This window comes from Melanotaenia boesemani, chromosome 24 (genome assembly GCF_017639745.1).
Source record: "Melanotaenia boesemani isolate fMelBoe1 chromosome 24, fMelBoe1.pri, whole genome shotgun sequence".
In the NCBI taxonomy this organism is placed as follows: Eukaryota; Metazoa; Chordata; class Actinopteri; order Atheriniformes; family Melanotaeniidae; genus Melanotaenia; species Melanotaenia boesemani.
This window is the reverse complement of record NC_055705.1, coordinates 15,868,304-15,881,431: the sequence shown is the minus strand read 5'-3', so window position 1 is coordinate 15,881,431 and position 13,128 is coordinate 15,868,304. Positions and strand designations below refer to the sequence as shown.

General features: G+C 38.6%; 1 protein-coding gene across 3 annotated transcripts in view; it reads left to right on the top strand.

The window, feature by feature from the left end:
* Positions 1-12,225, top strand: part of atp11a (ATPase phospholipid transporting 11A) — a 41,781-nt gene extending 29,556 nt beyond the window's left edge. The window contains exons 19-31 of one of the 3 annotated variants that reach the window (XM_041979098.1): positions 117-298; positions 821-1,072; positions 1,243-1,420; positions 1,560-1,662; positions 2,419-2,564; positions 2,686-2,745; positions 2,825-2,952; positions 3,955-4,090; positions 5,800-5,823; positions 7,504-7,569; positions 7,696-7,799; positions 7,886-8,051; positions 10,139-12,225. In XM_041979098.1, coding sequence (XP_041835032.1) covers positions 117-298; positions 821-1,072; positions 1,243-1,420; positions 1,560-1,662; positions 2,419-2,564; positions 2,686-2,745; positions 2,825-2,952; positions 3,955-4,090; positions 5,800-5,823; positions 7,504-7,569; positions 7,696-7,799; positions 7,886-8,051; positions 10,139-10,411 — 1,818 coding nt within the window. In that variant the 3' untranslated portion in view covers positions 10,412-12,225. Of the gene's footprint in view, positions 1-116; positions 299-820; positions 1,073-1,242; positions 1,421-1,559; positions 1,663-2,418; positions 2,565-2,685; positions 2,746-2,824; positions 2,953-3,954; positions 4,091-5,799; positions 5,824-7,503; positions 7,570-7,695; positions 7,800-7,885; positions 8,052-8,944; positions 9,039-10,138 lie in introns of all 3 variants that reach the window. The other 2 variants (XM_041979100.1, XM_041979099.1) reach the window with 2 other exon arrangements.
* Positions 12,226-13,128: the final 903 nt, after the last annotated feature.

Below are 13,128 nucleotides of genomic sequence, written 5' to 3'. Positions count from 1 at the left end.
TCACAAATATCTTCTTGATCTTGCTCAGTAATAATCTTGTGAAAACAATGAAAATTTTTCAGATTATATCGCCATAAATTCTTCTTTGCTTTGTGTGAATACCTGTTGTCTTCTAGGAGGGTCTAAGGACACTTTGTGTGGCTTATCGGCCTCTGAGCTCCGAGCAGTACCAGCAGGTTTGCCATCTGCTGAGTGGGGCCAAGTTGGCTCTACAGGACAGAGACAAACGGCTGGCTGAGGCTTACGACCTCATTGAGACAGACCTCATACTGTTGGGAGCCACTGCTGTGGAGGACAGGTGGATGTTTTCTTTTAAAGAACTTGTGGTATTTTTATGTAAAAACATTTAGCAGTGCAGCTGTTTCGCTGTTAGCCACATCTTACATTCCATACTGGGAGTGTAAGCATTTCATCAGCCTTGTTGTTACGAACAATGTCCTATTTAAATGCTTTCCAGATTGTTTGTATATACATTTTGACATCTGTGCACCCCAAACAACCCTGAACAGTAAATCTGCATGTGTTAGATCCAAGAAACGTACTGCTCCAGTTTTAAGGCAAGGAGCAGGCCAACCTTCAATTGTACACATGGCACCAAAGGCAATTATAGTGCTTTAAAGGAAATGTAAACCCAGTGGGCATTCAAGTTAACTTATTCTGCACAAAGAGAAAGTGAACCAAGGATTGGATAGATAACTAACTATACATGTTTCAAAAACTACTGAATAAAAGAAGATGATTAAGAACAATCAACTTGATTTATTGGTCCTTATTAAGACATCTCCCTCCTCTCTTTGTCTGTGTTCTCCCTCCACAATAGGCTGCAGGACAAAGCAGCGGACACCATTGAGTCCCTCCACAAAGCTGGCATGAAAGTGTGGGTGCTGACTGGAGATAAGATGGAGACGGCGGCTGCAACCTGCTACGCCAGCAAGCTGTTTCGCCGCAACACCCAAATCCTGGAGCTGACCACCAAGCGCACGGAGGAGCAGAGCCTTCACGACGTCCTGTTTGACCTGAGCAGGACAGTCCTCAGGCACTACGGAGCCATGACCCGCGACACCTTCTCTAGGTATGTGTTTCTGATTAGTGTGCTGTGGGGAAACCTCAATACAGTGTAAAATAAAGAGTTTTTACCAAAAGAAAATCATAAAATAGCTTAAAATAACTCAATTTTACAGCAATTAAAACAAGTGTCAATATTATGGCTGCATTGACTGATCTGATTTTGTGTTTGTTCAGTTTATCCAGTGACTGTACTGACTATGGCCTGATAATTGATGGAGCCACCCTTTCTGCTGTGATGAGGCCTGGCCAGGAGGACTCAAACTCAGGGAATTACAAAGAGATCTTCCTGGAAATCTGTCGCAACTGCAGTGCAGTGCTCTGCTGTCGTATGGCGCCACTTCAGAAAGCACAGGTATAAAAACTGCTGCTGCAGTGTGACCTATAAAGCAGCATTTTCTGATGTCAAATGTCAGTCAGGATGACTGAAGCAAGCGTTCATGGTTTCAATGACAAAATGTATTAATTATTTAGATGTTCTTTTATATTTTCAGATTGTCAAGATGATCAAGGCCTCCAAAGAACACCCAATCACGCTGGCTATTGGAGATGGTGCTAATGATGTTAGCATGATCTTAGAGGCCCATGTTGGCATTGGTTAGTATTTTGGCAGTGTGGCTCATGTAGCACTAACAGATCAGATTCCAAGCCAATATTGTACATCTGGCCTCTTCATATGGCAGCCCACAGGTTACATGATGCCCAAAATGAACCTCCAAGTAGCCTAGCAACTGTAATTCCTGCAGTAGTCAAAATTCCCGCTGTATTACAGACCTTGAATTCTTAATCCTTTATAGAAAATGAGGTGGACTATTCCAGTGATGAAGGAAATTCATTCTAAATTCAACTTGCAAGTATTGTGCTCTGTGAGTTTTGAACATACATGTGTGAATCAATCTTTTCACAAGAAGCTTTCATTGTTTAATGAATAAAGCATTCACCACTGTCTTAAGATGCAGTACAAACTTAAATTTAGTTTAAAAAATCACTACAGCTGAGAGCAAAAATGTCACACTAAGATTCAGAAGAGCCAAACTAATCCCACATGGTGACGTAAACCAAACCTATATGTTCCCTCAGTGTCCATGAGATTTCTATGTTCTGTTGTTATCAGTATTTAAGGGCTTTTGGAGTGATAGCTGTAATATAATTGATAGTTCTTTAAAGATAAATGCCAATGATATTGTTTTTTCTTGTTTAAAAGATTGTGGAAAAAAAGGATTGTTGCACATAAGCCCAAAAAATAAGATAATTTCACTTTTATTCTGCTCCTTGGCAAACAGAAATCTCCACAGAGAAGCTAAAAAGCCTCAGTCTAATGTCTTCTCTTTTAAATGTATTCATTGACTTCAGGTATTATGGGTAAGGAGGGTCGTCAAGCTGTGAGAAACAGTGACTATGCTGTCCCAAAGTTCAAACACCTAAAGAAGATGCTGCTTGTTCATGGACACTATTACTACATACGGATTTCTGAGCTTGTGCAATACTTCTTCTATAAGGTAAATCAGCCTGCACTCTTTGTTGTCAGTGAATTTTATCCAGGAGGAAACTGTTTTGTGTTTTATCAGACCATTTAATCTCACCAAACTTCCCCTCGTGTTTTCCTCTTTCTCTTTCCAGAATGTCTGTTTCATCTTCCCTCAGTTTCTCTACCAGTTTTTCTGTGGCTTCTCGCAACAGGTAAACAAAGTTGGTTAGCAGTCATTAAAAACACAAACTAAATGAAAAGACTAACATCACTCTCTATCCTAAACCACAGCCACTCTACGACACTGCCTATTTGACCCTCTACAACATCAGCTTCACCTCGCTGCCGATCCTACTCTACAGTCTCATGGAGCAGCACATTAATATGGACATCCTGAAAAAGGACCCCTCTCTCTATAAGTTAGTGTTTGTATGAAGTTTTGGTTGGATAAAAACTCAGTCAGCAGAGATAAGACTGTGAAGGGCATTGCTGCCTCTCAACTAGATTAACTCCCTAATATTCCTCTGGACTTTGCTGTGGAAACAGTCCCATGACACAAATTTGGATTAAGACAAATTCTCTGAATGTTTCAGTGATTCAGTCCACTGCAGCTAATAATGAACCATGTGTTTCATAGCTAAGCAGACTGCACTGCAGCTGAGTTCTTTTAAAGACCTTTTCTAGCATGCAAAGTGTGTAATTAAGGTTTACAAGCAGAACTAAGGATGCACGCTATATCGGCATTAATATCGGTATCCGTCTGATGAGCAAACCTGGGCCGATATTAACAACCGATATTTATTTTTGACTGATTGCTGTTTGTGTAAGTGTGTCAAATTTGATATGTCATGTGAATAACACCATCCAGAAGCTCACAAACAATGGCGGGAAGCTAACGCCCCTAATGTTTGCTTAATTTTTACTTTGTACCGAATTTGATAATCTTAAACCTTTTTGAAACAAAATATACATATCGACATCGGTAAATATCGGTTATCGGCCATAACAGCAATATTAATATCGGATATCGGTATTGGCCAAAATTTTCATATCGGTCCATCCCTAAGTAAAACTGCATATTTATCAATGTTTTTGTTCTAAACCTTTCAGACTTTGTTTTAGTCTCCAGTCAACTTGTTATCAGTAAAAGCAGAAGCATACCCAAACTCAGGCCTCAAAAGACCCTAATTTGGCTTTTCGTCTGTTTAGATGTTTCTTCATTTGTCAAAGTATGACCAACGAAAATGCTTTTGTTAATTCAGCTACAGTAAGACAGTATATAAATTACTGCCATGTTCAATCAAATCATAGTATTTTTTCACATTAATTTCTGGCTAATCAGCCTTTCAAAGGTAGCGAATGGACCATGATATTGATCTTTGATGATCCGCTCATGACTTTAACCTTGTGTTCATCTGTAGAGACATTGCCAAAAACTCTTTGCTGCGATGGCCCATCTTCATATATTGGACCGTCCTGGGTGTGTATGATGCTATTGTGATGTTCTTCGGTGCTTACTTCCTGTTTGACAACACTACCTTCACCAGCAATGGACAGGTAACAGTATTCTATCTGTGATGACTGTGTCAACTCATTCAGGGACATGTCTTTGAAAACAATTTTCTCTAGGGTACATATTTCCAAGTAACACATTTAACTGTAGGATGTATCTTTCTTCTGCAAATACCATTCATAATTTGCTGCTTTTCATCTGTGTTTTTCAGCCTATTGGGGATGTTTTTATGTGTTAAGTCTCAATTTAGGCCTTATCTTTTTAATACCACTTGTTGCTTTGAGAGTTAAACTAAATATAATCACTTTTTTCCCTGTTTATAAACAGATCAATTCAGGCTAATGGGTTCTACTGTGTAACAAGATCACATACTGTAGCACCTTATGTAATGTAGCTGAGGCAGGAAGGTGGTAGGTGTCATGATTACGCCTGAGCTGTGGGGTGCAGATAGTTTTCCAAGTTGTCACATAAGTTAAAAGTTTGCTGTATTTCAGTTCAGTTCAGTCCTCTTTTTGTATAGCACCAATTGACAACAAATTCTCAAGGCACTTTAACGGACACAGTCCACTCTAGTTTAATTATATTTCCGTTAAAACAAATCCATTTTATGCTTAGTCCAGTTGTTTTCTTGTTTTCACAAAATTATAAATGAGCATGCTCAGGATGTTGGACAACTGTGGAAAGAAAAGAACTCCCTTTGCACAGGAAAGGGAGCTTTTTCTGCCTCAACTGGCTGGGGATCAGCCAGGGATACTAGTTGTTGACACAAGTGAATGACAATAGTAGTCATATTGAGTATATGTATATATCATAAATAGAGGAAAACAGGGTGAAGAAGTGCTCAGTGTCTCATGAGGCGTCCACCAGTCTAAGCCTTTAGCTGCATAAATAAAGGGATGGAAGGGTCACCCAAGAAAGGACTAACTACACTTTATCAAAAAGGGGTGTTTGAAGCTGTATCTTAAAGCTAGAGAGGGTGTCTGCTTCCTGAACCCAAACTGAGAGCTGGTTCCTTACAGAGCGGCCCAATAGCCGAAGGTTCTACCTTCCATCCTACTTTTATAAACTCAGGGAACCACAGGTGAACCTGTAGTCTAAGAGTGAACTAAAGCTTGGTCATGGAGGGCTTTATAAGTGAGAAGAAGAATTTTAAATTCCACCAGGAATTTAACATGAACCCAACGAGGAGAAGCTAAAATAGGAGAAGTATGATCTCTTCTGCTAATTCTCATCAGAACCCTCAAAGCAGTATTTTTGGATCAGCTGGAGGCGCAATAGTAAGGAATTTTAGTAGTCCAATCTTAACAAATGCATAGACCAGTTTTTTTCTGCATCACTCTGAGACAGGATGTCCCTGTTAAAGAAGGTGGAAAAAGAAACTTGTTTTATATGTCAGTCAAAGGACAGATCCTGGTCTAAAATAAAGCATTAACACCTGAAAAAAGACGAACTAAAGTCAATGAATCAAACATATTCTTATAAAAACTAATTATCTGATTCCATTCACTTTTGATGCTCAGCAGCATGGCAGGTTTTACACCATCTTCCTCTGTGTTTTCTACTGGTTTGTTTATTTTTTTTCCACACGATGCTGTTTTGAGTTGCTTCGTCTCTTAATTTTTTTCATTTTATTTTTCTGTTCAGCCACCAGAATGGTTTATTTTATGATTTTCTTCTTGCCATATTCTCTTTTTCTTCCTATCCTCTTACCTTTGTGTTGCTTTTTCTTTTTGCTTCTCTTTCCTCCTCCCAGCTAATGACAACCAACACACAGATGGTAAGCCTGTCCCTGTCTCTCTCCTGTCATTTCTCCCCAGTTTCACTCTCCAGTTTCTTGTTTTGTCACCATCGCACAGACTGATTTAGTCCTTCACATTCATCTCATTGTCCAGCCTTTTATGCTTGTAGACACATCAACCATAGGCTTTTGTGTAGTGACCTGCCTCTCCTTGTGTCCATGCTCATGTGTCCAGCTGTTAGTGACCTTGTATGTCTGTGGCAGTTTCCAGTGTGAGCCCATGCAAAAGCAGGGAATGAATGAGCACCCAAAAGAAAAACCTTTATGCTCCTCCATTACATGATATTTGAGATATTTATCCATCTTTCAAATCTAATTCTCCTAGATGTTTTTTGTTGTAGATGCGAGTATCACTGTCAGATTTGTGGTTACTCCCTGGAACATTCTGCCTTCTTATAGGATTATTTGTAAAACAAATAAGGTGGATGCGAGAAAGTTAGCAGTAAATAGATTTAACTTTGAAGTTAAAGGGAAAGCTGATGCTTTTGACACAATGCAAACATTCGAATTTGGTTTCATGGTAAGATTTTCTATTGCAAAGAAAAGTAGATGTAACATTAACCCCAAAAAGCAGTTTTAAATTTAAAAACTCTAAACTCTATTAAGGTAAAATAGTTGACTTAAAATATTTTGGAGGATTTTATGGGCTTAGTAGTTTGTTTGCATGCTTATTTTTATAATCATAATTGTCATGTTTTATTTAGTTTGAAGTTAAAAAATATTGCAATCATTGGATGTTTTACATTATGGTTAATGTTACAGCAATAACCATTAAATGCGTGTCATTTCTTTGATACCATATTAGCTTTTCTAGGTAGCTTTTTTCTTGCTAATAAGACTTGTAGAGTTCTGATTAATTATCCTCTCCTGCTAAATTTTGTGTTCATAAGCACATCAGACGGACATTTAACTAGAGAGCTTGCTGTTAACTCTGTATGCTCATTGCATTCTGGGTTACATCCATATAGCCAGTGCAGATATTAATCCAATCACACCTACAAATATTATTAGTCAGGGTCTTTATAAGTACGTTAAAGATATTTTCAAAGTCTCTGTTATGTCACTGTCTGAGACGCCTGCAGTGACAAAGAGCAGAATTCCTCCTTAGTTTTTTAAATTGAGCTTGTTTGATTTTAACAGGATGCTTTTAGTGTTAAAGTTACAATATGGTAATATCACCATCATTTGTCCTGTTTTGTGCTGTAAAGAAAAGGAAAACTTCTCCATACAACCTGTAGTATGTTGCTCTGCTTTCATTTTGATCCTTTAACATTTTTTAATCATCAAATGTTTGTTTAATAATGTTTCCTTTGAAGAAGAACAGTAAAGGTATTACTTAAAGTATTTAGTTAGACTCATCCCACTTGCCTCCATCAGTCATGTGAAAATCTGCTGAGTACCCTGCCATCTGTTGGATTGATTGATTCCTCATTGAAAATGAGCACTTAAGTTTCTCTTAACAGCTTTTCAGTTCTAGTCATGCAGGTATACTAGAAGTATTTAAACATTTACTGAAGTTTACTTTGGAATACGTTCAGATCTTTTCAGCTAATGAATACTTGCAGATTTGACCCTCTGTGAGTCATTCAGAGTGAAGTTTAATTCAAAGTGCATAATTATGATTAATAAACAGCAGCTATCTGCACTTGTTCTCTACAGATGTTTGGAAACTGGACATTTGGGACTCTCGTCTTCACCGTTCTAGTCTTCACCGTTACATTCAAGGTAACCTCACACTTTGATACTGACACACACATGCAGCCTGTACAGATGCCACTGGTTTAAGTTTCAAGTTTCATTAAAGTCGCCAATGCAATTAAACATTTTACTGGTCTTGTGTTTGCCTTCTAGTTGGTTCTAGATACTCATTACTGGACGTGGATCAATCATTTTGTCATCTGGGGCTCTCTGGTGTTCTTTGTGTTGTTCTCTTTGCTGTGGGGTGGAATTATCTGGTATGATTTAAAGAAATATCTCAGAAATATTATTTTATTTCCATCAAACACTAGATTAATTGTTAATGTTCTGTCCTCTTCTTTAGGCCTTTCCTCAACTACCAGAGGATGTACTATGTGTTCATGCAGATGCTGTCTAGCGGTCCAGCCTGGCTCAGTATTATCCTTCTAATAACAGCCAGTTTGCTACCAGATGTGGTGAAGAAGGTGATCTGGAGAGCACTGTGGCCTACCACTACTGAACGGATACAGGTGGGTACATCACAAGTAGAAATGCATGGTGATGTTATAATTATCTGTGTAACAGAAAAGGTGTTATTTTTCTAAGGAGGTGAGTGTTTAGATCTTGTAAACTCCCACTTTCAAAACTACTCGTTGTGTTTTAGATATGCAAAAAGAAACAAAAATCTTTATAGAAGTGCTAAAGCCTCCCTGTTTTTAAGTGATTTCCCTCCAATCTACTGATGTTTGCACAATATATGTACCGTTAACTGTGATGACATGTCTTACTGATGGCTGCGGTCCAGCAGATGTACGCTGGCTTTGGCTACGTCCCTGCTTTGTTGGATGTAAGTCAGTAAGCCTCTCCACCTGTGTGCAGTGGTCCTTCATTTCTCTCTTATTAAGACTCCAAATATTTTATAAATGAAAAATAAGAATCATGTCACTGATGCATAATTTGAGGGCTGTTCTGCTAGAAGCGCTCATTATAAGGTTACAGTGGTTAAACATGCATTAAAATTTCCAAAATATTGTGTAAAACATGAATGTTTCCAATTTATTATGATTTTTTTTTTGTTTAAATGAAGTTTAAATGTCTTCTTTAAAAATATCTCACTCCATTTTTTAGCTGCTTCTTTTTACCTTCTAATTACTGTGGTTTTTTGAGCTAATAACCAAACTCCTGAAAGCTGTGGAGCTATTTCTGATCATTTGACACAACCAGTTGGAGACTCCTTGTAAATTGTAGTATCTGTTGAAAAGCTTCATAACTTCATGCTTTTACTCTCATGTTGTGTTTTGAAAAATCAGACTGAATTTCAGAACTTTAACTCTTTCCTCTCCTTGTTTACCCTCTGGCCTCTTTGTTCCTCTTCCTCCTCCTCTATGCCATTCCTCCCACCTCTGGTTCTCCTCTGTGGCAGAATAAGCGTCGGTGCCTTGCATCCGAGCCTTCCACCATATTTATGCTGTCTCAGACCTCCAGCAGAATCAGTTTCTAACCAGCCCCCTCTGGAGGTGACCCTCTGCCTTTCCTACTGTCTTGTTATATAGAATCCCTCTTCCCCTGTATTTTCCTCTCTTGTCCTTTTATGTTGATTTGCATGAGGTTATTTCCTTGGGTGAGTGCATGCCTGTACATCAGTATGTGTTCATTTCATGAAATTGTGGTCTTCATGTTTTTTTTTTAAAAAAAAAAACAAGGTCTTTTAACATAAAGGATGGTCTTTTTGCCAAGTCTGCTTCTCTCCAAAGGTATATGTGTGTTTGCGTGTGTGTCCACAGCATGTGAGGAATATGAAAAGGTTTGAGAGGGCCCTGGCTTCCCAGAATTCTGACTCCTTACTAGATGGAGTAGCTGTCACAGAAGCCTAAAAGGCTTCAGCACGGTAACGCACACACCTTGCTTCTGTGTGTGATGATGGATTAACCTAACCAGGGTGTACAGTTTCATGGATTTGAGTTTGGGATTTTTAACTAACGGATGGACTGTGAGGTGTTACCTGTATGATACCTGCTATCTGGCTGGTGATGCTGACATGGAGATTTGCTGCCATCTAGTGGCGGCAGAAACAGAAGCCATCACGAGAGGGGTCGGGTGTTCGTGCATGTTCATGTTTACATATGCATGGTTTATTTCTGTTGAAAAAATGTTGGGTGTTATGGATATTTTTACCTCTGTTTTGCATATTTAACATGTCTGAGTTGCTTTGTGAACTGTGAGGATGAGGCTGTATCATCGCAGTTGGCCAGTTACAAAGATAAAATTATATTTTAATGTGGACTTAATTTCAAATTCATGATACGTGGCTTTTTTTTTTTTTATCCCATTAAGCCCCAGGGTAGGGTCAAATTTCATCTTCCTTTAAATGTGGGTGAGATCTGGGTTATGTGAAGAACACAGACTTCTAGTACTGTTGGAAAGAGTTTAAAATATCACTGCATGCTTTATCATAAGGATTACCCTTCGACATTTTTAACTCTGGCCAGCTGGGACAACAGTGTCACCTTCATCTGCTCCCTGAGAGCCGTTCGCATCACTCTCGTGTTTCCTTATATTTTTACTTTCTATTCTCTTTTCTCCCTGTTTTTTCCCCTCCTTCTTTACACTTACACAGAATGCTGATAAGCTCTACAAGGGCCAACTTTCGGAGTTTACCCCTTTGGCGTCTCTCCACGCCCCACCCAGGTCCGGCACCCACAGGCGAGGCTCTGAAAACCAAAGAAACGCCCAGAACCCTCGAAGGTCTGAAACCTATAACAAGAAAGTCATGTTGACGCGATGGCAAAGAGCACCAGACTACTGCACTTTCACTCCCCTCTTCAGATTTGCAGATGGCTCCCGCCACTCGAATGCTAACGGCGGGGCTGGGCCTGAGACCTCAGTTTAACTAGTTACATTTTGGTTTTTGTGTACTCATAATCTGATATGAAATCAAACATCCACGTGGAGCTGAACTGAACAAAAGGATTCAGGTATATTGGGTGCAAGTAAACTTACCCAGATGTTACTGGGTGCTTTCCATTGCTGGAGGCGGTAATTCATGCTGGGTGACTACAGTGTTCCTAACTTGCCAGTGAAGTGTGGCACAAAGCACTATGGGATAGATCTGCAAAGGAATCCAGCCAGAAAGCCTCAGTCGCCACCACAGCTTGAAAAGGGCTCAGTGTGTTGATGTCACAACAAACTGTGATTTCACAATACAATATGTGCACTAGTCCTTTACATTTTTCTGCCTTCAGTGGCAGCTAAAGTGTACTTCAGTTATTATTTTTTATGTTTATGGTAATGATCATGATGTGTTTAGACTGGAATTGTGGAGATGATGATGATGATGGTGATGACTGTTCTCAGTCTCTCTGCCCAAAACATTTTCTTGTCTTTAACTCCTTCCATCTCTCTGTCTCTTCTCTCTGTCTGACCTGCTTCTTTATAGGACTAACTGGTGTTGCCTGTGTGCAAACATTTTATCCAGAAACACTCCGTAGGACTCTGCGCTCAGATCCTACAGCATTGTAAGGATGCTTGTAGTACAGGAGGAAAGCCTGAGTGTTGGAAAAGCCAGCTGGTCCTTTTTCCTGTTTGACAGTTACTGTTTATAATGTACTAAAAGAGAAAAAAGACCCATTTGAGCTCTATTCCAACACTTTAAAGCTTTCCTAGCACCTTTAGGTAGAGTAGAGTGTTTGGTGGGATAGATGTGTTTGAAAACTAGAGGGTCACATTAGTGTTTGTGTTATATCTTCTTTAACTTCCAGTTTATACGTATCATTGTTTAGTAATTGTTCTTAATAGGAATGTTCCTATTCTCTTCATGTGGCCTTATGAAAACCACATTGTTATACACTGAAATATTCACCAAAGAAAAAGACAACGTAACCTCCTAGACAACACCAGAGGCATACTCTGAGTTAACTTAATCAATATGGGGCTTGTAGGAAGAAAACAGTCAACAGACTGAATACAGAATGTATTGAACGCCTTTAAGTTGGACAAAATAAGAAGCCTGATTGTGTTCCTTTTTATCAAAGCACCTTAAAATGAACATCTGATCTCAGTGCTTTTTGAGATCTCAGCTTTTCTAAGTGCCCCAGACTGCGTAATGCCTTAATTTAAGAAAGCGTTCTGAGATTATCTTACTGATTGATTACATAACAAGGACAAGCGTTGATCTGTCACTTTCCAAAAAAATAACCCTATAAGACTAGGGTTTTGTTTTATTCTGTTATTAACAAAAAGAAAAAAACATCTATAATTTAACTATCCAAAAATCATCTTAAATATGAGATGAAAATGAAATCTTTGTCAGTATATCTTGCCAGCCTGGGGACTTGACCCAAGCCCACCTCTGTAACCACTAGGCCACCACTCCCCATAATCATCTTCACAACCATCATTTTTATCAAAATAATCTGCCTAAAACAAGCATATTTATAAGGATTCAAACGTGCAGTTTGTTTATTTATGTATTAGTGTTTTATTCACTTCTGCTAACAATCATGAGGTCTAAAATGTCATACCTGCTTTATATGAAACCAAATTATTAACAGACACCTGACTAGCTCCATCTGTGCTAGTCCTACAGCTATTAAGGGATGTAAGTAAACCAAATTTAAAAATTTGACTTTATTAGTTAAAAAAAAAGAATTATAATTGATCTGTTTAATTAAAAAAATGGCAAAAAACTGGTGTTCTGTCTGTGTATGTGTGTGTATATATATATATATATATATATATATATATATATATATATATATATATATATATATGTATTCTTTTTGCATGTGCTTTTAAAAGCCTTGTGTTGATGTTACATGTGTTTATACGCTGACAGGGAGACCTTCACGGTGCAGTCTGAATTTTCACCCTTTACTTTTTCAACACTTGTCCTCTCTCTCTCTCTTCCTAGCTCTCTCTCTCTCTTTCTCCCATTCTCCCTCTGCTGAAGTGGCGTGGAAGGTTTCCTCCCTCTGCTACCGTCACCTCGGCCTGTCTCATCATCACCACCATCACCCCCTCCTGCATCTTCTCTGCCATCCCTCCATGAATCCATCTCTATCCATTGTGAGAACAGAAATGTTTGAATAGCACTTAAATGAACCAAAGCCTTGTTGCTGCTACGGTAGAGATACTTTTAGCTGTTTTACATTAGGTGCCTTGTGTTAGTTTGTGAAATGTATACATGTTCGTACTGAGGCTTGCTTTATGATGAATTTACTACTGCTAGTGGGCACTTAGATGGTACAGAAACTCTATGGAGATGGATGTCCGGATGCACAGCTAAGGAGTGAGAATGGAGAGAATGGATATATTAGTAAAAAAGGTGAATGTAAAATCCACTTTTTTGTGCAGGTTATACTGTCTGAACAAACAGAACTGCACAATCAGTAAACAAATTACCACTTGCACCAAAACATTCAATGAGGTATGTTAAATTTTTTTATTATTCTTGTTTTAATTGCAAGTGTTTTATATACCCGTATGTCCATGAGGGCATCTGTCTCTGAGATGTTTTTTACTGTTTTCAGTTAATAGTCGATCACTGTTACAAACTGGGATTTTCTTACCATCCCAAACTTACAATTATGGTGTTAACATTTATTTGAA